This window comes from Amphiprion ocellaris, chromosome 4 (assembly GCF_022539595.1).
Source record: "Amphiprion ocellaris isolate individual 3 ecotype Okinawa chromosome 4, ASM2253959v1, whole genome shotgun sequence".
Classification (NCBI taxonomy): Eukaryota; Metazoa; Chordata; class Actinopteri; family Pomacentridae; genus Amphiprion; species Amphiprion ocellaris.
The window spans coordinates 29,101,064-29,128,258 of NC_072769.1; the positions used below are offsets into that span (position 1 = coordinate 29,101,064).

The 27,195-nt window shown below is 38.7% G+C and overlaps 2 protein-coding genes across 3 annotated transcripts in view; one reads left to right on the top strand and one right to left on the bottom strand.

The window, feature by feature from the left end:
• The window catches only part of nt5c2b (5'-nucleotidase, cytosolic IIb), a 65,940-nt gene that overhangs the window by 12,737 nt on the left and 26,008 nt on the right, over positions 1 to 27,195 (bottom strand). Inside the window, exons 1-3 of one of the 2 annotated variants that reach the window (XM_023273202.3) lie at positions 12,989 to 13,191; positions 11,432 to 11,551; positions 6,434 to 6,507 (exon numbers count right to left, since the gene is read on the bottom strand). In XM_023273202.3, coding sequence (XP_023128970.2) covers positions 6,434 to 6,507; positions 11,432 to 11,532 — 175 coding nt within the window. In that variant the 5' untranslated portion in view covers positions 11,533 to 11,551; positions 12,989 to 13,191. Of the gene's footprint in view, positions 1 to 6,433; positions 6,508 to 11,431; positions 11,552 to 12,988; positions 13,192 to 27,195 lie in introns of those variants that run through there. The other variant, XM_035949513.2, reaches the window with a different exon arrangement.
• On the top strand, positions 22,299 to 26,831 carry inab (internexin neuronal intermediate filament protein, alpha b). Its single transcript, XM_023273206.3, has 3 exons — positions 22,299 to 23,473; positions 23,959 to 24,083; positions 24,193 to 26,831. The coding sequence occupies exons 1-3, from the start codon at positions 22,427 to 22,429 to the stop codon at positions 24,467 to 24,469; spliced, it is 1,449 nt and encodes a 482-aa protein (XP_023128974.1). The 5' UTR covers positions 22,299 to 22,426; the 3' UTR covers positions 24,470 to 26,831.

Consider the following 27,195-nt stretch of genomic DNA (forward strand, 5'->3'; position numbering starts at 1 on the left):
TGCATTAGCTTAAAAATACCTAATGTTTCTTCATTATCCAGCTTATAGGCAGCACAATTAATGAAGCCACAAATTAATTAGTTTACTGACAAAAAAAATGCATCAATATATGATAATAAAAACATGATACATTTAGTGCTTCCACTCTCTAAAACGTGAGAATTAGCAAATTTTTCTTTATTATGTCACTACAAATGAAATTATAGCAGAAATGACAGGCTGATTAATCGGCATTTCTTCAGTTTACCATTGCTAAATTAGTATCTTTGGGTTGTGGAATGGTTGTAGTCCCTAGTGGATGTGCAAACAGGCAGTTGCAGACATCATTATATTACTTTCTAGTCAGCTTGGAGGTGGTGTTCCATACATATGTAGCAAATCAGCATTTATGTGTTCCAGCATATGCAGTTTTCACTAATGTAGTATGGTGGCCATGTGGATTGTTTATGCTTTTACTACATATTGAAAAGTGGGTGGACGTCCATATAGAGCCCTATGGACACCTTCTGATGACAACATATACAATACTCATACAGTAGCAGAGGCTCATGCATTCACAGGTTGGAAAGTGATGCCCTACTGATATGTTGATTGACTAGTATTATAGGCTGATATTGGCCCATCACAGATATATTGGTATTGGCAGATATTTTGTCCGATATACGCCTATAAGAAAACTTTATTTTACAGAACAGAAAAAGTGGCTTTGGGTCCTCACATAGGTTGTCCAGCAAAGCAGCTGAGACTCCAATGGTTCCAACTCTCTCAACGCTGTCTGCAGCACATGTAGTACACTGTATCACAGCTGAGTAGACAGTGGTGTGGAGTCAAACTAGTTTGTGCCATATACTGCTAGAATGTTTATCAACAATGATCTCATAATTCTCCACTTCTCCATTTTTCACTCTATAACATCGAATACAGGTCTGACTCTAGTTCTAGTAACTTGTAATCAATAGTGTTCATAATTTTCTTTAATTTCACGGCAAAAATATAATCGATTAATGTAAAAATTATCAGTACATTAATTATACTAATGAAATTTTTGTTACTTGAAGACATGAAACAGAATATAGGCTTTTTAAATGTCATTGAGAAAAACACAGTGGTTTCCATGAAGGACTTTAGGCCCTGGTAACTGGTATATTTTTACTGATTATGAAAATAATCAAACAAAGGAATAAACTACATACACCTAGATTTTGTGTTATAAATTTTTTTGTAAAAGGTAATATCACTGAATGCGCAATGACACATTTACTCTCACTGTGGAAGACAATAAACTTGTGAGTACTGACAGTCATCAGCTACTACTCTGGTATCTGGCCATGTATATTTTAAATAAACACTGGCATGTGTATGTACACACCCGAGGAACGTAGCCTGTGGGTCATTACTCCGTAAACAATCGTTAAAGGCGGCATACAGTTTGTTGAGCACACTCAAGTTACGCAACACACACGTGACTTTTCTGAGACTACCTTGTCCACTTGAGACTCTTGGCTCATTATTTAGATGACAACATGTTCTCACTCCTCACTGAACCTTCCCCTCCCACACACCCATTGCCCTTCTCTCTCTTTGCTACCAGCAAGGGTCTGGATGTTCTTGCATGCAAATCCACAAAGAGAGAGGGCCAGGCGTGAAAATGACAAATCACTCAACTTTCAGCAGCGGCTCTAATGAGGCCTGCTGAGACCGGCAAGCCCCCACCCTGTCACCGTCAGCGCTGGATGTTTACCCCAGGCCAAACTAAAAGCGAGGCCGGAGAGGGCTCTGGAAATGAAAACACAGACTGACGCTAGGCTAAGAAAAGGCTGGCAGTGGATTAAAATGCTATCTGACACTGGGAAAAGAATATGTCAGATGCTATTAATACAAAACAGAGAATGCACTTGTGTTATTGCCTGCTTTCTACACTCCCAGTGGGGTGGTGGGAGGTCCCTGGAGGAGAAAAAACATTGGCTGATGATACTTAGAGGGCAGTTAGCTGGGGGAGCAGCACCGCAGGACAAACAGGAAAACATCTGTGTCCTACTCTGCAAAATGTGTGCGTGCAGTTGCGTCCAATGCTGGGATAGACACATAATGAGTACGCACTGTGTTAGAGGAACATCTTGGGTTCTGTAAAGCTTTGTCCTTTTGTTGGCATCCCCTACTCTGTAAGCATGGGCCTGTTTCTGCATTTTAATCACGTAACCTCTTGCAGTTCACCCCCTGCTGTGGTCTCCCAGCTAACTGAGGGTCTGGGCCTCTGCCCAGAGCAGTAGCGTACACCAGCTAAAATGCCTTTTTAGCTGGTGTATGCAACTTTCCCCCTTCTCCTCGCTTACTTGTCATATTCCTCTTGAATCTCTGAGGTGTTACAAAGAAACCTATTTTGAGAACTGTTTCCCCTCTGTCACCTACGCTATCATCACTCTCTCTTCCTTTAGTCCACCGTGAGGCTCTCGTTACATGTTGTCCTTGGGACGCTGGTGTAGTACTACCCCCTCGCATAACTTAGGAGGTATAAATGCACATCTCAATTTAGGTTATATAAAAAGCTAGTCAGGCAGGTCATCTAGGATCAGGAAGTTGCTTTGTGACATAATAATTAGACAGGACTGGTGTCAAGCCTCTGTCATAGTTAAAGCACCATCAACTACTCAGATGCTACTCTAATACACCTCACTGCCTGGATAGAAGTGAACAAAGGCAAAGAAAACAAGCCATTAACCCTCTGGACCCCTAGCAGTTTCTGGAATCAACGTGTATAACATTTTCCAAGTGCCAACAGTTGCTACCAATACTGGGAAAAAATTTGACTTAACATACCACAGATTTTCATGTCCAGATGAGTAAAAGTGAAAAAATAAACTTAAAAACATCTATAGTTGTTGTTCACTAAGAGGCTAAAACAAAGCCCCTCCTTAAAAACCCCACACAGACACACGATACCCATGGCCTGCAGAGTATCCTTTTCACAAGTAATACTAAATGCCTCTCATTAGTTCAGATGTCTGAAGGCTGGACTGCGGTGGGATCTGCAGTGCTGTTTATCATGAAGTCCACACTTGAGGCTATGTTCAAGAAAAGTGGCAAATTTTAGTAAACGAGGCATCAAGGAAAATAGCATCAACAGACGGAGAACTGCGTTCAGCATGTGTGCAGATAAGAAGTTGTGTACTTGCTGCTTGATGTGTCCTTGACTGTTTTGCACTTCTGCTCTTTAGGGGTTCTTCCTCCCCTGTTGTAAACCCCTTCTCATATTTCTCATGCCGTCATGCCACCATTTACTTAGAACTAAGGTGAGAAGCAGTCTTAGCTTAAGTGATCTGTTTCCTTGTACCGCCGATGGGACTGTAACCAGATAAATATACTCCCACTGCTCCAATTGCTGAGCAGTGTGGTGTCTTTCTAAAGTTTACAAGTCTGGTTCCCCTCAGGCCTACATGTAACAAACACCCACTCAAACAACTTGGGTTGCCCACACCCTTGTATGAAAGGACCACTAAATCCAAATGACATAAACTGACTCACAGAGAGTCTTTCTCTGAACTTTGTTCCATTAGAGGTCAATCATTTAACTGTCTCAATATATCTGTGGCCACTAATGTGCAAATGTAGGCCTCTGTCACGGATTTATGGCACTCTCAAGCATATTGTGGAAAAAAGGAGAAAAATTAAACGCAGCCTCAGGGACCCACATTCCAGCCAAACGTCTGTTGGAAAAATAGGACAAAACTGTGTGTATCTCTCAATACAATCTGGGCCTAGATGTGTTTGAGCAACATTTTCTGCAGGCTATTATGTGTTCCCTTTAAGAACAAAAGAACAGATGAAGCAATGTTGTCTAACACACTGTTGATTTAGTTCACAAAGTCTTGCAAAATAACACAAAATGTCTGAGATTTGCTAGTTGTAACACTCTAAGGATCACAACAGAAAAACACTTCATAATTTTGCTCAGCACAGGGGTCTGTAAAGGTCAAAGGGTCTGTAAAGGTCATTATGACTGAACAATATAACAAGGCAACTTCTAACATGGTGTATAAAAAATGCAATATAAGCTGCTTTGTAATAAATCACTAGACAGGAGCATCTGTTTTTGCTAGGACAAATAAATACCTCACATATTAGTGGACATCACATTGCCCACAATAATCTAGAAAGTTAGAGATATTTTCCTCAGCTTCTTACTAAGAGGTACGGAGACTCACATGAACGCAAAATACTCCGTCAAATTTTTAACCCGTTATAGATATTTTACATGAGACCACAGTGTTTTTGTTTTGCAGCCAGTGATATCAAGTACACAAGTTGTTTCAAAGTGACTCCCACAGACCGTCCAACTTGCAAAATTATATTTATTGGCAACATTTCAGTGCTCCACCTTTATCAGGCAAATTTGACAGATTTGCCGCCAAATGTCACGAAAGATATATTTTTTCAAGTTAGACTGTCCACTGTCTTTTAGTAGTAGTTGCTTTTTCTCATGTCCTCATAAATTATTTTGCCATATCTTTCCTTGACCAAATGTTTTCCAGAAAACGTGTTAAGGAAAAGGCAAACAATGCAATTTGTTTGGACGAAACCAAAATGCAATGCTTTTGTTCTCAGCACTGTCAAATCTGATCAAACTCTTGCATCCTTCTTAGCAATATCAGCTAAGTTGAGATGACTATTTACCAAATTTTACCGCTGTCACTTGGTTATTTGGCATTTTACTGAACTTTAAAAGAATAGCTCAGTATAAATGGCATGATGACAGACAAAGTAACAAACAACATGCCTGGATGCACTGTTGAAAAATAGCAGATGCAGCAGCATGTTAAATATCTTCTTGTAGCAGGACACAAAGCACATTAATCGTGCTTTTATCATGATCACTTACCAAAGGAAGCATCAAGTAAAATTTTCGATAACAGACTTTGTGGGTATTTGTGTCTTAAACATCCATTAGTTCAACTGCTACATACAGGGGGTGATTTTTACATTAGAGCATTAGTATTGATTGTACAGTCAAATGTAGGCTATGCTAACATTAGTATTGACTGACAACTGTTGACAAGGATTAAATCTGAGATAAATCTATTTACTGTATGGCTTAATGGACTCCTGTCAGTCAACTGGAAACCATGACACACTTGTACTTCACGTACAAAATCACCAAATTGGTTTTCTACACATTTTGATACTCTGCAAGGATTTAATAATGACATCAAGCCTATCTGCCAAGAAAGTATGTCGTGAGGAAAACTTCTTTCTATTTGAATCTTGCCGCCCCCCCTCCAAAACAAACATTGCAGTCAACCAAGATGTTGTGGTTAAGCAGCAGGCATTCAGTAAAACTGATGAAGCACTTCTGTGGTTAAAACCTGAACTCTCTCCAAAGATACATGATAGCCACGCTTCTAGCAAACATTAACACTTGGTTATGAGCTCCCATAAAGAGAGTCATGTCAACAGCTGAGCGTCCGTAAAATCTCCTGCATTCTGAACGGGGATCAGGGGTACAGAGCCACAGAGAACCCGCAACTGATTCCTGTTCTCAGGGGAGCCATCACTGGTGAACTCAACAAACAAACGTGACCCGCTTTCCAAAGTCAGGAAAGAGTTATTAATAGATGTGATGAGACCAAAAACTGGAGCTGTGTCATAGAACAAAGTGGCATGCAAAATGTGGATATTTCTGGCCTGGTTACTGTCAGTAGGAAAAAGAACATATCTACGTAACAGACTTGGTGTAACAGGAAGCTATGCCAGAAATGTTGTTATCTGAGCATTACAGTGCACCCAATATGTACTAGCATTGACCTAAATAATATTTTATGGACAACAAGCTGTAGTTCGGGGGGGTGGGAGGGTTGTCAAATATAGAGTTGAAAAGAAGGGATACTGTAGATTTAAATCTACACTGAACACGAGGCATGCATTAAGCATGGGTTTTTCAGAACTAAAAGGGTGTATAAGTACAGTTATAAAATCTTTAATTAGTCCAGATTTATCGAGTGACACAATCTCACTTTGACAAGTCCACATTATTGACATGGCAACAGCACTGACAATCCCTGTAAACTGAGGAGCTGCTATACAGAGCCAACTTGGCCTGCACACCAAATCTGTAAGAGTGATAATACAGCTGCATATTACTGGAAATAATAATTAGATTAATTATTAATGGATGCATGAATTGTCTTTTGAATTTAAAAATTAACTGTTTAACCTATCAAAATAATGATCTGTCAGTCAGACTGCCCTAAAACACAATTAATAATATATATAAAAAAGATAGCAAACATCTAAATCCTCACATTGAAGAAATCATAACCAGCAAATATTCAGCATTAATTTCTTGCTCAAGTACTTCATTAACAATTGACATGTTGTTTAGTTTCAGTACTAATAGTAACAATTTTAATGTGTATTGGTGAATGTGTATTCATCTTACCTGCTAAAGTGTAATCCATATCAAAGCCAAAGCACTTAATCTTCTCCATTGCCAAGCTTCTGTTGACAAAGATTCTGTAGAAAATAAATTGAGGGAAATACTTTAGTTACAAAGCAATTATCAACAACTGGATTAGCCTTCTCAAGAGAAGAAACTATTTTCAGGAGAAAAATGTTTGCTTGAGCTGTTTCACATGCTGAATACTCCTATTATAACCCAATTTATGGCTTAGAGTGGGTCTATTCAGTTGGCACAAGTGAAAAATGCACAAGAATGTTGCTAGTGATCAACAGAAAAACTATACGCAGTTAAGTGTTACTGCTTATAACAAATAAAGGATTATTTTACACATAAGTCATTTAAAATTTTGTAAAACGTTCGTTACAGTGACATATAGATCTCAAGCTGTGACATTTGCATTTGTGACTGTGGATATCTCAGTTGACATTATGGTCGAGCCCATGTGAACCCAGCAAGGGAGAAACACAGAGCCGTGTCAAGCGATGACTGTAAAATATGTTTTATAAATGATGTACTGACATTGCATTACGAATATCAAATTGGTAGTATAGCCTAAACTGAAGCGATTGTTTAAGAAACGACAATAGCCTACAGAATCATGAAGCAGCTTTAGACAAGCACTTAAGGGAAGCTACTAAAGTCATTTCAGAGACCCACTCGATATAAAAAGAAAAGCAAACACTATCCTGTGCAGACAAATATCCTATGGTGATGGTAGGCTTGTTGAAACAAAATTAGAACTGATTGTCCACTATATTTTGAAAACTACAAAAAGTGCCCCTTCTTAACTGCATTTTCTTATTATAACACCAAAATAGCATGCCACGGTGATTGTCTTTCCACAGATTCATCAGTAACTGGAAGTTGCAGGGCGCTCGTTTACTCAGTCAAGCATATTTTAGGACACTTTTTTTCCACCTGTCAGCATGTTTATTTTATTTTTTTTAAAAGACATGGTAAATTTGCTACGGTATTTTTCAATGACTATCAAACCTATGATCAGCAAAAGAAAAATGACACAATACATGGCAAACATCTTTACTTGAGATAATACTTGAAAATACTGGAACATAACGTTACCTCCACGATAGATCATGTTTAAACAGCCTGCTTGACTCAGAAAAGACAGTCACACTGCTAGCACAGACTTATCTTCAACAGCTGTGACTGAGCTGAACGTGTAACTGATTCCTAGATGTTTCCACACGAGTCAATATTTAATCATGCTAGAAGTAAGATATAAATCCCGCTATAAGGCACAATGAAATAAAACCAAGGTAAGTTTGACACACACATGCACAAACGCACTCTCAAATCGGACTGAATGTGGAAGGTGTCTTATCCTGTCACTAATCTGTGACAGTGATCTAATCTTCACCAATCTCTAAATCAACAATGAAATACCTGGCAGCAGATCCATAGTGAACTAGTTCCCATTTAGAGCTTAGTCCAGGACACGACTGGCAATGCATTCTGTGTGAAATTAAACTTCAGTTTGACTCTCCGTTGGTTTTGACCTGCTCCAGCAACACAGGGCAGCTGTGGCCCACAAACAATGTCCCCCCTCCCTCTCTGTCTCTGCTTTCTTGCCATTCAGAAATTTTTCTGACTTGTTGCAAAAACGATTGTGGCCATTCCGCGTCATTCTCTGTTGTCAGCTGGGGTTGTTGTTGTGCAGCATGATGTTTGTGGGCCCTCAAAGACATCCAGAACAATCACAAGTCAGATAGAATCAAGCAAGCCAGAGCGACAGCTGCTTACATTACTCAGATCAGGCTTAATAAAAACACGAGTAGCACGGCTACATCTACAGATCATTAGATTTATTTATTAATTATGTTGCCCATATGAAACCAGAAAAAATGTCGATCACAATTTTACACAGAAAATGACGATTTTAAATGTCTTGTTATGTCTGACTAACAATCCAAAACTCCAAAGATATTGAGCTCACGATCATAGAAGACTGAAGAAAGCAAATATATTTACATGTCAGGCTTGTAACAGGGAATTTAGTCCATTATTGGATTCATTCCTAATCAAAACAGCTGCTGATTTTGTTACTTACCAACTCAATGAATCAATCAATTTGTGTCAGCTCTACCTAGAAGTAGAAGGTTACTATTTACCTTGATAAATGAATTACACAGGGTACATGTTTTAATTTGATCTATTATTACAAATATATGTAGTTTGTGGAAGAAAAGGAAGGATACTGAATATCTGATGGCTTACTGCTAAATTATTATTAATGCCACAAATTCACAATCATGGCACTAAAACATTTTTCATCTTTTAAGATTCACAAACTTAGGTGTCCCATATTTTAAAATGTATGCTCAAGTTGTTATTACTCAGTAATGTTGACAACTCAGTCGAGCCACATTTCAGATAATTATTTTGACCTTAAAGATTTAGGCAACCAGTGAATTTCAATACATCCTTAATATAATTCAAAAACAGCAAGTTCAGATGAGAAACTGCAAAAACTGAGAATTAAAGAAAAAGGTTTATTTGAATATTCAAATATTTACATGCTATAATCTTTGTAGTAATATCTTGTATTTGGTACTCGTTATATAGGTAAGTATTCAGTTGCCACTAAAAATAATCTCTTAGTTTATTCTGCCCTTATTTTGCTTCCATAGATTAATCACTAGTCCAAAGCGCTGGTGCTCCAGAACAACCAAAACCCACCTTAATTCTTCACTGTCAACATTTCTCTGCACTGAGCTGCTTTGAGTGAGGGATTTAAATCTTTTCTATTTTTGTTGGGCTGCTGTCATTTCTAATGTAACGGCTTGCTGGATGCCTCTGGGAGGTGTAGTAAAGGCATAAACGATAACTTGTGCCTCTCCTCAGCTCACCCATAGTGACAAAGGGCGGGGGTGACTTGATTACTGTACTCAGCCTCGACTTTGGTCCTGCTGATAACAGTATTGCTTCAAATAGCTCACATGGGCCACACCGCACCTACAAGACAATCCCTTAATAATGTCCACTCCATCTGAGCTGAGCAACAATCTGCCAGATTTTTTTCCGCTGCTCTCTAATCTCATGCAGACAGTCATTCGACTCTGTGTGATAAAGTTTATCTACGCAGGCCACAGTCATCGGCCCCCCTGCTATGTGATATACAGGCCCCATTGTTTCAGCTGAGCTCTTACTGTAATTGGTCTCTGTCTGTCTGTGAGACAAACAAAAGGCCACCTTCACATCACAAATGGCTCAACTGATCAAAAATTTTGGTCACAAATGCAATTGTTATAGCACGCATCTTTGTACTTTTGCTTTGCATCGCATGTGTGGTTGTTTTGCATGTGTGTGGACAGGGAGGGGGAGGTCATGGACTGGGTGACTTCCTGTAGTCCTGACAGCACACACAGAGCTAACAGATGAGTGATGGTTTCATAAACCCTGTGAGATCTGCACAATACATAATGGTGTGGACAAACTGCAATAACCGTTGTACACATGCCATAGAGTTAAACACTGAACAGCAGCACAGACTTTATGACTCTTATAAGGAATAAACTCCTCATTACATCAGCCTTTTAGCCAGTATGACTGCAAGGCACTTCCTATCAGCAGGTACAGAAACAATCAATAGAGTTATTAAAAAAATACTTAACAGTCAAACCCATGAAGTGTTTTTAAACTAAACAAAAGAAACACAAGTTTAATGCACTGAATTTGAACAGCATTCTTGCATTCATTCCTTGGACTACAACAGTCTGCTGACAGTTTGCCATGATGAACAGAGACATTCTGCAAAGCAGCTAGAAAACCCCAACCAAGACACTTCATGATTGTATGTGAAATCTATGCAGCACAACCTGCTTTATGTCCTGATTCAATCATAAAAGCCTTACAGAGTGATGTGCACAATAACAGACACTCTTAATACTAAAAAGTCTATGAGTACATCTCATTGTCCGTCATTCTGTTATGGTAATAGTTAGAGGTACACGATTAATACTACTTGATTAAACCAAAAGTTATGAACTAAAAAACATATCACCAACTAGCTTGATTACTGATTCACTGATTTGGAAAGTAGATTTTTTAATTTAAGAAGAAACGTAAAATATATCTGATTCCAGCTTCTTCGTTGTGGATATTTTTAGTTTTCTGTAACTCAGGTTTGGGACAGTTTTACAATGTATTATAAAGTGTATCTGATGATTAGTTCAGCCTGTGTGAAGCAAATTGTGAACATCACTAGCTGTTTGGTTGTCCATAGACTACATAAGACAACCACAGTATGGATTAGAGATTGTTTTAAGGCAGCGATGTTTACACATTAAGTTTGACTTAGTGAAAAACAAAAGGACATCTATTTAATTCTCTAACTGCTCAGTGGTTGTGAGAACATGGAAAAATGCAGAAGACATCGCACAAGAGTTATTAATGATGAACCAATGATTAATGATGAAGACTCACCCTTTTTTACTGCTGTTACTGTATGTAACTATGCAAATCATTAATTCATTAAACAATCATTAAACCCTCCCTGAGGTAGGTATTAATAGTATTATTTTTTCCTGAACAAACAGAAGCAAATATAATGGATTAGTTGTATGTTTTGTTGCAGATGGAAAAAGACGACTCATCATATTATTTTATGCCCTCACAGGTCATCCATCACTGCTTGAAAGGTTTGTCATAAAGACTGTTGATGCTCATGTCTCATGTTTTCATTCAGGCAAACAAATGAGTTATGTTCCTCATGTTGCTCTGACAGATCCAAATTAAAATAATGACTTACAGATCTTTCTGAACGTTGTCACTGAGCTCATATCCACTTGTGTGAAATGATATTGTATTCTTAAAATAAATAAATAAATAATACTAACGTTAAGTCTGGGTGCTTTAGTTTTTTTTCCACAGCAGCAACACAATTTAGGCCATAAAGTACCGGTGTATGCGATCTGGATGTCGTCACAGTCATAAACACATTCTATTGCTGTTTCTCACCTGTGGTAGGGCTCCCTCCTGTATTTTTTCATTGCCAAACCATCCATGTTGGCAGGCAGGTCGGCATAGTTCTGCAGTCTGTCACTCCATGAAGTCGTCATCTTTAAAACCTTTCAGTGTCTGGAGAGCAGGGAGGCAACACAAAGAAAAACATACGGAGGAGTTAAAGCTAGCTGATAAAAGCATTGAACAGAAGTTTTAAATTAATCACAATCTGGCTTTTGTTTTGTACTGGAGAAAATAGATTAATTGGATGAATAAACCAAGCTACAGTCTGTAGGAACTGTGAGTGTGTAATTACTTGAAAGACATTTCACAATAGAATTTAATCATCATCAGTAGATTGGGGATTTAAACGTGGCATTACCCAAATGCAAACAAAGTAACATGTTATAGCAGCCTCTGTCTCTGCCACTGGCCTATACAAGGTCAGGCCAGTGGGGTGAGTGGGGTTATTTACCAAAAAAGCGATAAAAGAGACCTATGACACAGTTCAACATGTAGGTCGTAGGTCTGTATTTACAGAGCAAAAATATGAAGAAATCTGTGTTTGGTTAATGCATCGGATCACACACAGACAAGCTGAAGCCAAAGAGGACTGTTTCTGCGGAAAGTCTTGCAAATTTCTGCCTCAATGGAATGTGAGCCTAGCCTTGGCTTTGTCTTTTAGGTTTAAAGGGCAGTGTTGTGTTTGTGCTCTATCATTTCTCCTGCTGCTGTTGGAGAGGCTGCAGGAAGGAAAGGCACAGATCAGCTTTCTTGTTCTTGCTGCCAGCACAAATGCAAAACAGACTCAAATGCTGAGGCAGAAGGAGCAACTGTAAACAGGACCACAAACACCGCATCAAAACATTGTCGTTGGTGCGCAGCTTAACAGGAGACCACAGGAAAGTGTTCGCTTACTGCATCCCGATTTCACTTGTAATATAAAACCAGAATATGGGATCTTCTGCCTGAAGCACCACAACCAGCTAATTTTAAGTCGTTTTTGCTGGGTAGCTGAAGTCTTAATGACACCTTAGTCCACAGTGTGAACTCGGTCCAGTGGGGTCTGAAGGGAACTCTGGCTGGGAGAGATCCACGGCTCAGTTTTCGTACAACCTGCACAAAGCAAAAATGAAAAAGCAAACAACTTGGAGCGGCAGGCTTTGTCTCCTCGGGTCTGCCTTGGCAGAGACGTTTGCTGCTACGCTAGCTGTCACTCGTTGTTTGGGTGTCATTTAAGTGTTGTCTTTGAATTTTCCGTGAGACCAAACGACGAGAGACTAGCTTAAGCTACTGTAAAAGTGTCTTTACAAGCTAACAGCTAAAGACTGTCTTGTTGTTACCGAACAGCATCTCGTTATTTGCCGAACTGCACAGCTAGCTAACAGTCCGCTCAAAGAGCTTCCTAGCTTGTTTTCCTCATTTAAAAAAAAATGTGACATTGATGAGAAGGACAGACAGAAAGCTAACACGTTAGCTGGCTCTACTGGGGAGGAAATGAATACATAAATAAAAGCCAACACAAAGTGTACGGGTAAATTTCCCTGCGGTGACTGGCGTTACTGTACTCACCTCCGAGTTCCTGGATAAATCAACCGACGGTCGGTCTGAGCATGCGCCTGCCGCTGTGTGGAAGTCGCAGTAAAAAAGTGTTGTGTTTTTTTTTTTGTCTGTGTCGGAGGAAAAGCGGTGATGAGCGCCGTGAAAAAAGAAAGCTCAGGCGGCAGATGAGTGTCCGAGCTGTGCCTGCTCTCTGACGTCTCTCTCCCCGCAGCCAGCTGTTGTTATGAGATGTTTAGAGGGCGGTGTTTACTGCTGTCCATCACCGGGAGGCGGGACCGGCTGCCGTCGTGGCACAGACACGTGATCCACGACCCGTTTTCAAACACTCCCATCCAAAGGTGGAGGTTGCAGAAGGCACATCACCTTCAATGTTTGCAGCACATGCATTTTGACTGTGTGGTCCCCCGTCCTCAGTAGGAGCATAAAGCAGCTATGCCACACACAGATTTGATCATAGCAGGGATCGACCACATTGGGTTTTCAGGGGCCAGTACCAATGCTGATTATCGGTAAACAAGTAACCGATATTTGTTGGTTTTTGTGGTTGCATGGATCAAACTTTCAAGAAAAAAAAAGAATTAAGCAGCTATGCCACCCACAGATTTGGTCAAAGTAATGGCCGACATATCGATTTTCCAGGGGGCTGATACCAATGCTAACCAATATTTGTTGGTTTTTATGATATTTTTATGATATACACCACCACCAACTGCCTGAACTGCTGATACAAGGCAGGATGGATCCATGCTTTCAGGTTGCTTGTGTCAAATTCTGATGTTACCATTTGAATGCTGCAGCAAAAGTTGAGACTCAGCAGACCAGGCAATGTTTTCTAACCTTCTGTTTTCCAGTTTTGGTAAATCCATGTAAATTGTAGCCCCAGTTTCCTGTTCCTAGCTAACAGGACTGTGGTCTTCTGCTGCTGTAGCCCATCTGCTCCAAGGTCAGACATGTTGGGCATTGAGAAATGGTCTTGCCCATTCTCCTCTGACCTTTAGCATCAACAAGGCATTTTTGCCCAGAGAACAGCTGCTCACTGGTTATTTTGTCTTTTTCAAACCATTCTCTGTAAACCTTAGAGATGATTGCGCATGAGAATCCCAGCAGATCAGCAGTTTCTGAAATAATCAGTCAAGCCCATCTGGCACCAACAACCATGGTATGTTCACAGACTCTTACTCCACTTTTCCTCCCCACTCTGTTGCTCGGTTTGAATTTCAGCAGGTTTTCTTGACCAGTCTAGATACCTAAGTGCACTGAGTTGCTACCATGTGACTGGAAGATTAGATATTTGTGTTAATGAGCAGTTTAACATGTTTTATTTTGGTAGCATGTGATAGCAGGGGACTATTTCTAATCAGACTTCTTGATTAATAAGGATTGCTGTCACTGAACATGTACACTAGCAATAGGAGTGTCTTGTGATCACTGTTCCTTCTAAGCTGCGCGCGTGCGCAATTGCGCACTGCTGACACGGAAGTTCAATCTAACAGAGAACTACTGTGGGACTTAGAAAATTTCAGCCCTCAGACTGTGTGAAAGCTCAGGTCCTGAGGACTCGGGAGGTCTGGAGGCTTGGAAAGTCTTGGAACTGAGGGTTCAACCCTCCAGCACAAAGGCTGAAGTCCAACCTCCTGAGAAAAACGGTCAATTCGTGACTCAAGTTAAAAAAAAATCGAAAATGGAAAAAAAAAATAGATGATAAATGCGCAAAAAAAAGAAAAATTAGTATACTAATTTCTCTATTTAATGTTTCGATTAAATCTTTAAGGTTTTTCTTTTTAAATGTTTTACCACCTTTTAATGTTTAGTTTTCTTTTTAAATGCTTCATTGTATTTTCTGTGTAATTCCTATTTGAAGTTTTATTGTCTTTAAGATGTAATTTTCTAATTAAACATTTAATTTTTTAATTAAATGTTTGGTCATTTTTTTTGGCCTTTTTCAGCTTTTTATTGGATAGGTGTAGTAAGAGACAAACAGGAAACAGGGGAGAAGAGTTGGGGGAAGACTTGCAGCAAAGGGCCACGAGCGGGAATCGAACCCGGGCCGCTGCATCAGGGACCAACCTCTGTACATGAATCACCCGCTTAACCCACTGAGCTATACGGGCACCTATGTTTTGTCTTTTTAAAGGTTTAATGATCCAATTAAATGTTTTGCATTTTTTGAACTGTTTAACATTCTTCTGGCTGAATTGTATTTTTTAAATGTTTAATTGCGGAAAATATTTTAGCTGTAATTTTGAATATTTGTATTATAAAAATTCTGTTTAATTTCATAACGACATGTATTGTACGTTGTTGAATTATCTCATTCAACATTTTGTCTGTTTAATGGAGTTAAATATTAAATTACATTAAATTATATTAAACAGACAAAATGTTGAATGAGATAATTCAACAACGTACAATACATGTCGTTATGAAATTAAACAGAATTTTTATAATACAAATATTCAAAATTACAGCTAAAATATTTTCCGCAATTAAACATTTAAAAAATACAATTCAGCCAGAAGAATGTTAAACAGTTCAAAAAATGCAAAACATTTAATTGGATCATTAAACCTTTAAAAAGACAAAACATTTAATTAAATAATTAAATGTTTAATTAGAAAATTACATCTTAAAGACAATAAAACTTCAAATAGGAATTAAACAGAAAATACAATGAAGCATTTAAAAAGACAACTAAACATTAAAAGGTGGTATATGTATATATAATTTAATTGTATTTAATGTTTAACTCCATTAAACAGACAAAATATTGAATTAGATAATTCAACAAGATACATGTCATTATGAAATTAAACCAAATTTTTGAAATACAAATATTCAAAATTACAGATAAAATATTTTCCATAATTACACATTTAAAAAATACAATTAAACAAGAATATTAAACATTTGAAAAAATACTTTTTAATAATAAAACTTTTTAAAAGTTTTATTGTATTATTTTTTTTCCTTTGATTTAATTGCTTTTTGTTATGTAGTTTATTTCTTTAATCTCATTTTTTCTGTTAAGATTTTAACCTCAGCCTTAACCCTTTGATGCGTAGACCACATGAAGAGATACTCATTTTCCATTGGATTTGGGTCACTTTTGACCCAGGTTATGCATCAAAGGGTTAAAAATGAAACAAACCCTTAAATCGCAATAAAAATTCTTCTGTTGTCACAATCATGAGTTAGTCAATTATTCAGTTTATCAATTCAACTTTATTTGTTTAGCACCTTTTACACAGATGACAAAACTAAACAAGCAAAGAGAAAAAAACTGCTAAAACTATGATTAAAACTCAAACATTAAAAAAAAAAAAAAAAAAGATTTAACATGGTAATAAAATATGTTGTGTCCAGGGGATGGAGGGAGTTTATTGAAGTCTTCTTGGGCTCACATGGGAAATCATTTAAAATATAAACTTGATATTCAGTCTAAGGAAACTGCAGAGCGACAGAAGAACCAACAATATCTCCTGTTTTCTCCTTTAATGAGTCGACTCTTCTTGTGCTTTCAGACTAAAGAACTACAGACTCTTCACAACCTGCTCAAACTCTTGGTACAGGACCTCACCACACGGGTCAAGAAGGTTTCTGTCTCATTTCTACTCTGAAGATCACCTTCTCCTGCTCAAACTGCTGACAAATGTTTCTGCTGCTCTAAAGTCTGCTCTCCAGAACTTCCTAAAAACTCTCAAAGTCTCTTCTGCTGCAGGTTGCTTTGTAGAACTGTTGCAGAAAACCTCACTAAACCACATGGAGGGGCCTCAAGATAGTCGTCCAAATGAAACCATACAAAAACCAAACTAGCACAACCCAAACGCTAAAGTCTCCTGCAGCCTACCAGAGAACCTCTGAGAACAGAGAATCAGGACAGGAACTCTTTCCTTCTGGACAACCAACGTTGGTTCATAAACAAGAATACAGAATGTGTCTGACCAAAAACCTCTGAAGACTCACTACAGCCAAGATAAAGACACAACTCAACTGCATCAAATCCACTAATCACTGCACACATTAGCACCATGTGCTAACTGTGGCTAAAGAACCACATTTACCAAGACAACTGTCCAGTAGAAAGCCCTAAAACACACCAAGAAACACATTAAAGACGATTTTACTGCTGGAAGCTGCAAGCCAATGCCTAAACAAACTAAAGCAATGGAGCCAAACCCGGTTCACTGGTGAAGAGAAGCAGAGGAAATGTTTGTCTGCAGCTAAATAAAGCAGGAAGACACTGAGCTGCTCAGGTGTTCCTGATAACACCAAGCAGCTCAGGTGTTCCTGATAACACCAAGCAGCCACCTGGACAGCCAATAGGAACACAGCTTACTGGAAGTCCAGAGGGCTGGGTTAGTGGAGTAAATTTAGTTTAAAGTTGAAGCAGAAAGTTAATAAAGAAAGGTGAAAACCACCTTCTGATACCTGAAATCTCTGAGTTTTCACACAAAGAACACCTGAACATGTCAAACTGGTTCCATAGTAGAACCCTTATTGTAAAAACGTCATAGTATGGTGTGTTGCTCAAAAAACATTATGACCCGGCTGTCAGGGGACAAACATGTAAGAAACATGAGAACAGAGAGAATCCAACCAGTAGGCCACAGTTTATCATCCCCCAGTCATCTCCTGAAGTCCATATGGTGAGAGACATCAGTATCTGGTTGTTAATTTACCAGAGGATGCTTATAATCATGCTGATGTGGTCTGTACTCTACAGTATTTTAGTGACTCAATAAATGCCTAAGTCAACCTGCCTGGCCAGCAGTCAGATGGGTCCCCCCACATTAGAGCCGGGTTCTGCTTGAGGTTTTTTTCCCTGTTAAAAGGGTGTTTTCCTTGCCACTGTCACCTTTTGGCTTGCTCAGGGGTTCAGGCATATGGGTTCTGTAAAGCGTCTCGAGACAGTTTGACTGTAATTGGCGCTATATAAATAAAATTGAATTGAATTGAATTGAATTGAATTGAATTGTTTTTTTAAATTGCTTTTTAGTTTTTAATAAACATTTCTTTAATAGCCTATATGTAATCAATAAATGGCCTTTGCCTATCTTACGAAAAACTCACTCAGAACTCTGATATGTTAACAGTACTAAATAAATCAATAAATACATGCATCCACACAAAAATAAGTTAATACATTAACTGTGTTAAGATAAGATTTAGATTTTTTAAAAAGTAGTGTATGTTTTTGCAGAATCCAGTATTACTCACTGGTTGGTCATTACATTTTGTTAGTTTGATTTCACTGTTTAAAATGATGCCACCTCTTTTCAGACAGAACCTGTGATAATAAAACAATACAAAAATTTTAGTTCCGTGTTAATAAAGCACTTAAATCTTTAAGTATGGCTAAATGCTTTTTTCAAAATTAAATATATCACTCCTTAGGTGGTAGTGGCCCCAAGTTCAGTAAAGTTGGAAAGATATTCACAGATTCAGACTTCCAGCATCAATAACTCATTAGATATAGGTTGTCAAAACATAAACGGTGCCTCTTTCCCATTGTTGCAAGGCAGACAATGTGCTACAAGCCCAGTTTTATCAAAAGTAGCTGTCTTTCAAGCTACAGGAATAACATTGGTGTCTATGGAGTGAACAGGGTCCGTCTGCAATTTGCAAAACCACTGCAACAGTAAAGAGAGACAAATATTCAATAACTTCACTCTTATACATTGTAGTGTCACTAAAATCACTGCAGCCTTCAACTGGCTCCTGTTGACAAAGTGTTTTAACAGAAATGTAAATGCTGTAATTTGATTCTTTTAATGAACCATGTAACTTGAATGGATGTGATGCTGGTGTGACCACAGTGCACACGTCTGATGTTGCTCACAGTGGTCCAAGGAACGCTCAGGGAGTTTGTGTGTTTGCTCAGACTCAGGAAAAATTACAGGGAACATTGCTTGTGATGCTACAATACTTTGTTTCCTGTGGCATCGACTGATTTAGATTGAAGCTGCAGTTGTCTGCAGATCTTCTATGTTCTGTGTTTTTAAGAATGATTAATTATAGGACTTGGCACTGCATTTTGTCATGTTTTGTAATTTTCCTTTCTGAGCAATACATGGCAAAATACTTTCCTTTGGGAGTAATAAAGTTTTATCTTATCTTAGCTTACATAAAATAGCCCCAGCAAGCAGGAAGTGTTTCCACAACACTGCCCAACATCCTCTGCAAGTTCTAATACAATTAAAACATTTAAACCTAATGTTCAAGTTGTTTCAAGGATATTTATTATTTCATATATTGTTCCGATAATGTTAACCATGGCCTAAGACAAAATGGCTTAATTTGAACATTTAGGACACTGACTGGGTTGTCAGATTATGTTGCATTAAAATAAAGGAAGAATGCTCTCAAACTGACATTAAAAAAAAAAAAAGTGTTCCAGATATTACTAAAGGATCAGATGAGTGTTTTTTTTTAATTTTTTAAATGGTCCTTTAATGTGACATATTACCTAAGGTAGAACATTCTGCCTGCAGTGTTCTGAGGACAGTTTGGATGACACAATATAGAATCTATAAAAGGTTCCTACAGTGCAACATTCAGAAAGTCTTTTGAAAAGAGCAGTTCTAGAATGTCTTCAGAGAACTTCAAGAAAAAACATTCTGGAAATCAAAGCTTTTGCAGAACAGTTTGTTTTTCAGATTAAAGAGGCAGAATTGAATCAAAAATTCCATGCTGTGGTCATATTTTGGTTCTGTAAAAGTTTTGATTACAAAAAAACATCCCCAAACACAGATAGGCTGTCTGTGATATGTTCTGAATGTACAGAAAGTTTTGAATGTGAGCAAAACGTTTTGAGCTAGGAATGTCTTCAAGGACTGAAATGGTCTTTTTTTTTTTTTTTTTTTTTTTTTTTACAAGGAAGTACTGATTACAGAAATCTGCTGTAATACGGTTTAAAGCAACTTGCCAAAGTAACTCATTTCACACACCAGTATCGATTTGTTCAGCTCAACTTTTAAAAAAAACGAAAAATTCCTCTTTTTGTCTTTTATAGCCCAGGCCCGGAGTATGTCTCAGAAAGAGGAAAAGTGCAAATGTATAAGCAAAGCAAACATTGGTTTTCTTCTGTTTGCCGAAAGTGAAAAGTGAAAGAACCAGTACGACCATGTAAATGTATTCCATTATTTAAAAGCAGACAAGGAGTTTTTTTTTAAAAATGTACTGAAAAGTATAAAAAATATATTCAAAAATCCATAACAGCAATTTAGCTACAGCAACAGCATAAAAATACAAAATGCATCATATTTCAACCAGTGATGTACTTTAGGTGAAGTTCAGGTTTTCAAAATTTTTAATTGAAAAATACCTAATAATTGCACATAGAAATACAATAAAGTGAATTGTATAGTTAACTGCATGGTGACAGAAACCTTTTATATAAACAATATTTGGTCATGACAGTTTTTTAGTCATAAAATCCCATAGTACAAAGTCAAAGAGAAAAGTTTAAGTTTGTTTAATAAGAAATTTTCCGTTGGCATCATTGTGAATTCGATAGAACTGTATGTGCCTCCACTGTTAACACTCTGTTTACTTTGGCTTGAGGGGAAAATTTTTATGACTTCCCAGACTTTATGATACTTTGTTTTGGTTTTATTTAGTCATAAAACACCCACTCATAACATACTTTATTATTCACAAAGGAAATAAAGACAAAGAAAAGAACAGTGATTCTATACAACATAATGCATACAGGATGTATGAAAAGTAAAAACCAACAATACAAAACCAAAGGGAAACACATTAACTTCCAGAGTGGTCTATAATAATACATGACAAAAATAGTGTTGAAAAGTTATAACATGCAGTTGAGATATTAAATATAGAGAAACATTCAACCACACCATCTCTTTATGTGGTAATTAAAAAGGTTTTATGCTTATTTTTAGAAACTGTATTTGAATTTAAGGATCTGAAGCCATTTGGAAAACTGTTCAACAATGTACATATTGAAAAGATTTAGATCCAAAAGCACTGATATTTTGAATTTTGATTAAGTGCCTATTGTCGACTCCATGTTGGTCTCAAGTACTCAAACACCTGTAAACAGTCTCGGGTCTAAATCTTATCAGCACAGTTGCACCTATTTCCTAAGGAAAACAAAACGTATCTGTAGGGCACTTGTGGCGAAAAATTCTGCAGAAGAATCCTGCAATAACATCCTGCCTATTTCTAAAAAAAATAGTCACACATCCATAAATTCATCCTTCGTGGGATCACCTGAACATCCAGCTGTTCCTACAGGCTGCATTCACTGTCACAGTTAGTGCACTTAACTCACATTGGAAATATTCATGTTTGCTTGCAGTGTGGTGCAGTTTGACAACAGAGGGCAGCAAAGGTCTGTTAATGGAAAACTGTTTTTCAACGCACGTCTGACTAAACTTTAGATACCACACCAAACAGAACAAATTACTATCAACCGCCAACAGAAACGTCAGATACTATTTAAAAATCTAAATGTTTTTGTCTTGAAGATTTAACTCTAAACTCTAAATTGTCGCAAACGTTACTTATTACGATATTCTATGATGGTCAACCCTTTAGAGTTCCAGACAGGTTGTTGCTCACATTCGTATGAACATATCTATCTCCAAATGCAAAGTTTATGTTTAGCACTTGTACAGTGTACAGTGTACAAGACTTGAAATATCCAAGGAGACGCTCTTATTCTTCCACGAAATCAATTTCGGTATATTTTTATTCATGCAGTTTAGCCTCATTCTCACTTTAAGTAGACGAGAAACACATTTTTAAACCTGTAAAAAATCATTTATTCAACTGATTCAAATTTTAATGAAAACGCAAATCTGAATTTCCTGCATCGTCACAGAAAAACTGTAGATGTAGAGGTGCTGTGTGCAGGGTTACTGCTATTTTGAAAGCAGGCACAGTTAGTTGTCACTAACAGTTGGAATATAGAAAAAAAGTTTCAAAATAAAGTGCACTGTCATCATTCTGCATAAAACAGTCAATTAGATCTTTTCTAGACTGATGGGGTTTTGGACTTGAAGTTGAATTCATTTTTTTCTTAGCTACAGAAACATTGAAAGTAAGTTAAAGTTACATAAAAAGCTGAATATTTACCACCAGAACAACATTTTCGTTCTATATTCATTTGCTTTTGCAGGAAGCAATCAAACATTGATGCCTCCCCACTGCGCCAGAAGGGACAGTTCCATCTGCTCCACAGACAGAACAGAGCCAGCTGCGCACATCTGGACTGATGTCAGATTTAATGTAAAGTAATTTTGACCAAAGGAAAAATATCTCCGGAACAATATTGTGTGGGGATTCATGTACTGACTGGACTACCTGGTACATGTGGAGCAAACAGAGTCGCCAGTGGGCATTAATTAGTGATTGGGTCGATCCCCATATATAAAGGAGACGCGCCCACTGCTCTGCTCTGTCTCCATACGAACCAAGATGAGCTACGGATCTGATGTCTTCTCCTCCTCCTCCTACCGGAGGATTTTCGGGGAATCTCCCCGTTATGCGTCCTCTCCATCGCGCACAAATATGAGCGTCTCCACGCGCGGGGGTTACCGGTCCTCATCTCTGTCCCGAGGAAACATCTCTTCCCTGGGCTCGTACAACAGAAAGTCCGGCCGCTCCTTCTCCTCCATGCCGCTGGAGACTTTCGACCTGACCCAGAGCAGCGTCCTCAACAATGAGTTCAAAATCATCCGTACCAATGAGAAGGAACAAATGCAGGGTCTCAATGACCGCTTTGCAATGTTTATTGAGAAAGTGCGCAACTTGGAGCAGCACAACAAAGTGTTGGAAACGGAGTTGATCGCTCTGCGCCAGCGGCAGACCGAGCCGTCCCGCTTGGCAGAGCTTTACCAGCAAGAGATCCGCGAACTGCGCTCCCAGCTGGAGGAACTGAACGGAGAGAAGTCCCAGCTGATGATCGAAAGGGACAACATCGAAGACGACCTGCAGAAGCTCAGGGGGAAATACGAAGAGGAGTTCCGCGCAAGAGAGGAGGCGGAGGCCAACCTCAAGGCGTTTAAGAAAGACGTGGATGATGCCACCATGGTGCGCCTGGACCTGGAGAAGAAGGTGGAATCTCTGCTGGACGAGATCAACTTCCTCAGGAAGGTGCACGAAGAGGAGGTGGCCGAGCTGACGGACATGATCCAGGCCGCCCAGGTGTCCGTGGAGATGGAGGTGTCCAAGCCGGACCTCACCTCCGCGCTCAAGGAGATCCGCGGCCAGTACGAATCCATGGCGTCGAAGAACCTGCAGTCCGCCGAGGAGTGGTACAAGACCAAGTTTGCGGATCTGTCCGAGCAGGCCAGCCGGAGTAACGAGGCCATTCGAGCCAGCAGGGAGGAGATGAACGAGTTCAGGAGGCAGCTGCAGTCCAAGACCATCGAGATCGAAAGTCTGAGGGGAACCAACGAGTCTCTGGAGAAGCAGCTGCGGGAGATGGAGGACAGGCACAACGTGGAGATTGGAAACTACCAGGTAAATCTCTTTACAATTCTGGTAAGAAGGGTTGCACGGAGATGAAAAATAATCAATCCCACGGAAGTTTATTTACACTGAAATGAATAGTAAAGTGTTTTTTTTCTTCTCTGAAGCAATAATACATAATATGAGGGGGAGCTGTGTCTCTGTCCGTGGTGCTGAAACTGGCTCCCCTGGGACAACACGCTCAGCTGCATCTGACAACGCCCACCGAGTGCATAAAGGCTCTACATGAGCAAATTCAAACAAGTGCTGATTTTAATTCACGAATTCCAACTGAAAAAAAATGTGGGGGGGTAAATAGTTAACAAATTTTATCTATAAATGCTCTATTGCCTGACTATATGATACGCGGGTTAACAGTGAGAGGTCTTTGTGTAGCAGTTCCTATTGTTCCCCTGCAAGCAATGTGGTGGAAGAATATTAGCGTTATCTTAAAATGCTGAACTTTGGCTATACTCCTCTTGCTTATTTTTGCTCAGGAAAGCATGGCAGAGCTGGAAAATGACCTGAGGACCACTAAGAGCGAAATGGCTCGCCACCTGAGGGAGTATCAGGATCTGCTGAATGTCAAGATGGCACTGGATATTGAAATTGCAGCATACAGGTAAGTTTATCACTTTTTCTCTTTATTTCATGTCCTTTCCTCATTGTCTAGTCAGTCTAAATCGATCTCTGCATCATCCTCTAAATCTATTCCTGTATCATCCCTGCAGGAAACTACTGGAAGGAGAGGAGACCCGCATCGGCACGGGCCTCACCTATCCCACCCCCTCTATAACTTCCGGTGCTGGGCAGGGCTACAACTACCAAACCCGCATTTACACCAGCTCAGGCAAGAGCTCCAAGAAGGAGGGGAAGGACGAGGAGCAACAGCAGCAGATCAAGTCCGGAGGGAAGGTCTCCCAGCGTGAAGTTTACGAGGAAACTGTCGTCACCACCAAGAAGATGGAGAAGCAGCAGGATGACATTCCCATCCATCAGAAAAACTAGGAGCCTTCTGTAAGCCTGAGCTCAACTCCTAAAGTTTCCCTATATCTCGCAAACCTCTTCATCTCCCATCCTAAAACAAACCTGGAGCATTTACACTTCAAATAAGATAGTGAGATTGTCATGGTTTCTATCTGAACTAGTGTGTGTTGGACATCTTCAAGTGTAGAATCTACAGGTTTGTTTTATGTTGGTGTATTTGTCCCCCTATTTGTCCCCCACAGGTTTCTCCCAAAGGAAATCCATTATAACGCAACTAGAACATCACACTGTATCTGTTTTCTCTCGTTCTCTCTCACAAACTCAGCATCAAACAGAACTTAGGTAGCATCTCTTACATAAGCGTGGTCTTTCAAAGTTACAATATTCAACTGGTCTTTCACACTAGTTCATATGTAGTACCAACACGCAGTAGCTAATAACTCTGGTCCTGCATTTTCTACCACAAACTGTGAGTAACTCTCAACACATTCCAAGGGAAGCATGTGTATGCGGAAAAGAGGTCAAAACACATCAGCTGCTATTGGTCTGCATCCACCTTTACACCACAAATACAATGATTCCTGACAGTTTATTACAGAAGCACACATCGACATAAGAAACCAGCCAAAATAGTCGATAATAAATGATAGCGTCTTGCTGAGCCGATTCATTTGAATCTCTTTAGTGAAAATGTGTTGCTTAAATCGCTTCTTGCACAATTTTTCTTATCGTGATTGGTGCATCAGCGGTTAGGTCCAATCAGCTCTGCATGACAACAGTATGATGGAGGATTAGCATCCTCAGTCGAGCACTGACCCTCTCTGACTTCCCAGCAAAGCTTCATTAACAGAAGTGGATTACTGTAGCTATTTAAATGAGATTAAGACTTGAAGCAAAGCAAGAAAACAAATATATTAATTGAGCTTAATTTGCATGGTGTATGTAGATGTCAGGCTTGCATGGAAACCATCAGCTCATTGCTCATTCAACACGTTTTTTGGTTGTTTGTAGTCACCACTGACCATGCTCAGCATCATCATCCTGCACAAAATCCATTAATGATTGTAATAAACATGCCAGATTTGAGACTTCTCTTAGGATTAGCTATTTATGCTATGAAGATAAGGAGGGAAGCTCCTCTGAGACGCACTTAAATGTAAACTGCTTGGTCAAAGTTTGCACAATTTGCTATGAAGGATACAGGGGAAAGCTAAAAATGCTGGAAAACTAGGAGCTAATGTGATTTTAAAAAATGAGTCTTCTATACAGCTCAGGCGATTAGAGATTGAATTGTGAATTATGTTTTAGCACAAATGCATGTGATTCTGTAGGATTCCTCCATCCGGGTTTATACATAGACTGCGCAACACCATATTTCCCACGAAGCACATTTGAACCCCAGAATCAATAGCATATCACTTAACGAAGAAAACCACCAAAATACATCGTTTGTTTTTTTTTAAAAAAACCTGCCAGACTATGATGTGTTTGAAGTAACAGGACCTCTCTGTTTTTAACTGTGGCCATGACTGGATAAAACGTCTGTTGTAGTATAACCTCACCACTAGAAATTGTTCAGTATAAGAGACTTGTAGGTCATTTTTTCTGATTGTGCACTGCCAACTCTTAACACAGCTATATTACTCTCTCGCTGCTGCTTAGTGCCCTGACAAACTGCGCACACACTAAGAATGGAAACTACTGATTGCACGGCAGGCTGCTCCGATCAGGTTCTTATCATTTTACCTGAAGCTTGAGACAAGAATCTAAGTACTGTAGTGTGTTTATATCTCTACAAAGTGGCCTAACATAACTGGAATTCAAGAGGAAACGGTGATGGCAAATTTGAAACTTGGGCATTTTGTTTGTGGATTATTGTTTTCCAGTGTCAAGCAGAAGAAAAATCTCAGAAGAACCTATAAAAATACAGCATTTTATATTACACATTACAACAATGGGTGAATTATTCATGGTTGCATATGTCAAGCCTTTATCCTTTCACTGTAAACCAAAAGAGCTTTCATGGATGTCTGGGGGGAAAAAGTCACAACTACAGCACTGCCAAACTTTTCTAGGAAAGAAAAATCATCTTCTGAAAAATATAGAACATCACCAAAATCAACAATCAAGATTTAGCCATACTGTAGAAGAAATACTGTAGAAATGCCTTAAAACACCAGCAGCTTCTGGCCAAGTGTTTGATGTGTATGATTCTGTTCAGTGGGGTGTTTAATCATTGTTATCTCTTCAGTAGTGTTTATTATAGTTACCATGACAACAAAAGCATAGGTATTGAATGTAGTTGACATGATATTCTCTTTACTGTTGCTACTGCTTATGTATTGCTGTATGACACCATATCAATAAAGACTTGACATTACAAGCAACAGCATGTGCCTCTTTCATCTGCAAAACACGCTTTGGAAAGGATGCCTAGCTGGAAATTAATATTTTGTACTAATACAGTCTGTGTGATTGACTTAAAGACACATCATATAGCTTTATTTTTGCATTATATTGGCTCTGCAACTTAAGATAACTTCTTGGATTGCAAAAATTAAATATTTTTTCCTGGTTTTGTTAAATTACATATCCTATTCAGTAAAATTACAGAAAAAAACATTCATTTACATGTTAACTGTAAAAAAAAAGCAGCCCAAAACTGTAAATAATGTCTACAATAAAAATCTACATTTTTACATATGTTAATTCATTCTTTTGCAGCATATGACAGCAGAATGACATTA

Bases quoted from the DNA above. Each gene is read 5' to 3' on its own strand.
- inab (XM_023273206.3), top strand. From the start codon at position 22,427: ATGAGCTACGGATCTGATGTCTTCTCCTCCTCCTCCTACCGGAGGATT. The intron at 23,474-23,958 runs GTAAATCTCTTT...ATTTTTGCTCAG, and splicing joins TGGAGATTGGAAACTACCAG to GAAAGCATGGCAGAGCTGGA. The intron at 24,084-24,192 runs GTAAGTTTATCA...TCATCCCTGCAG, and splicing joins ATTGAAATTGCAGCATACAG to GAAACTACTGGAAGGAGAGG.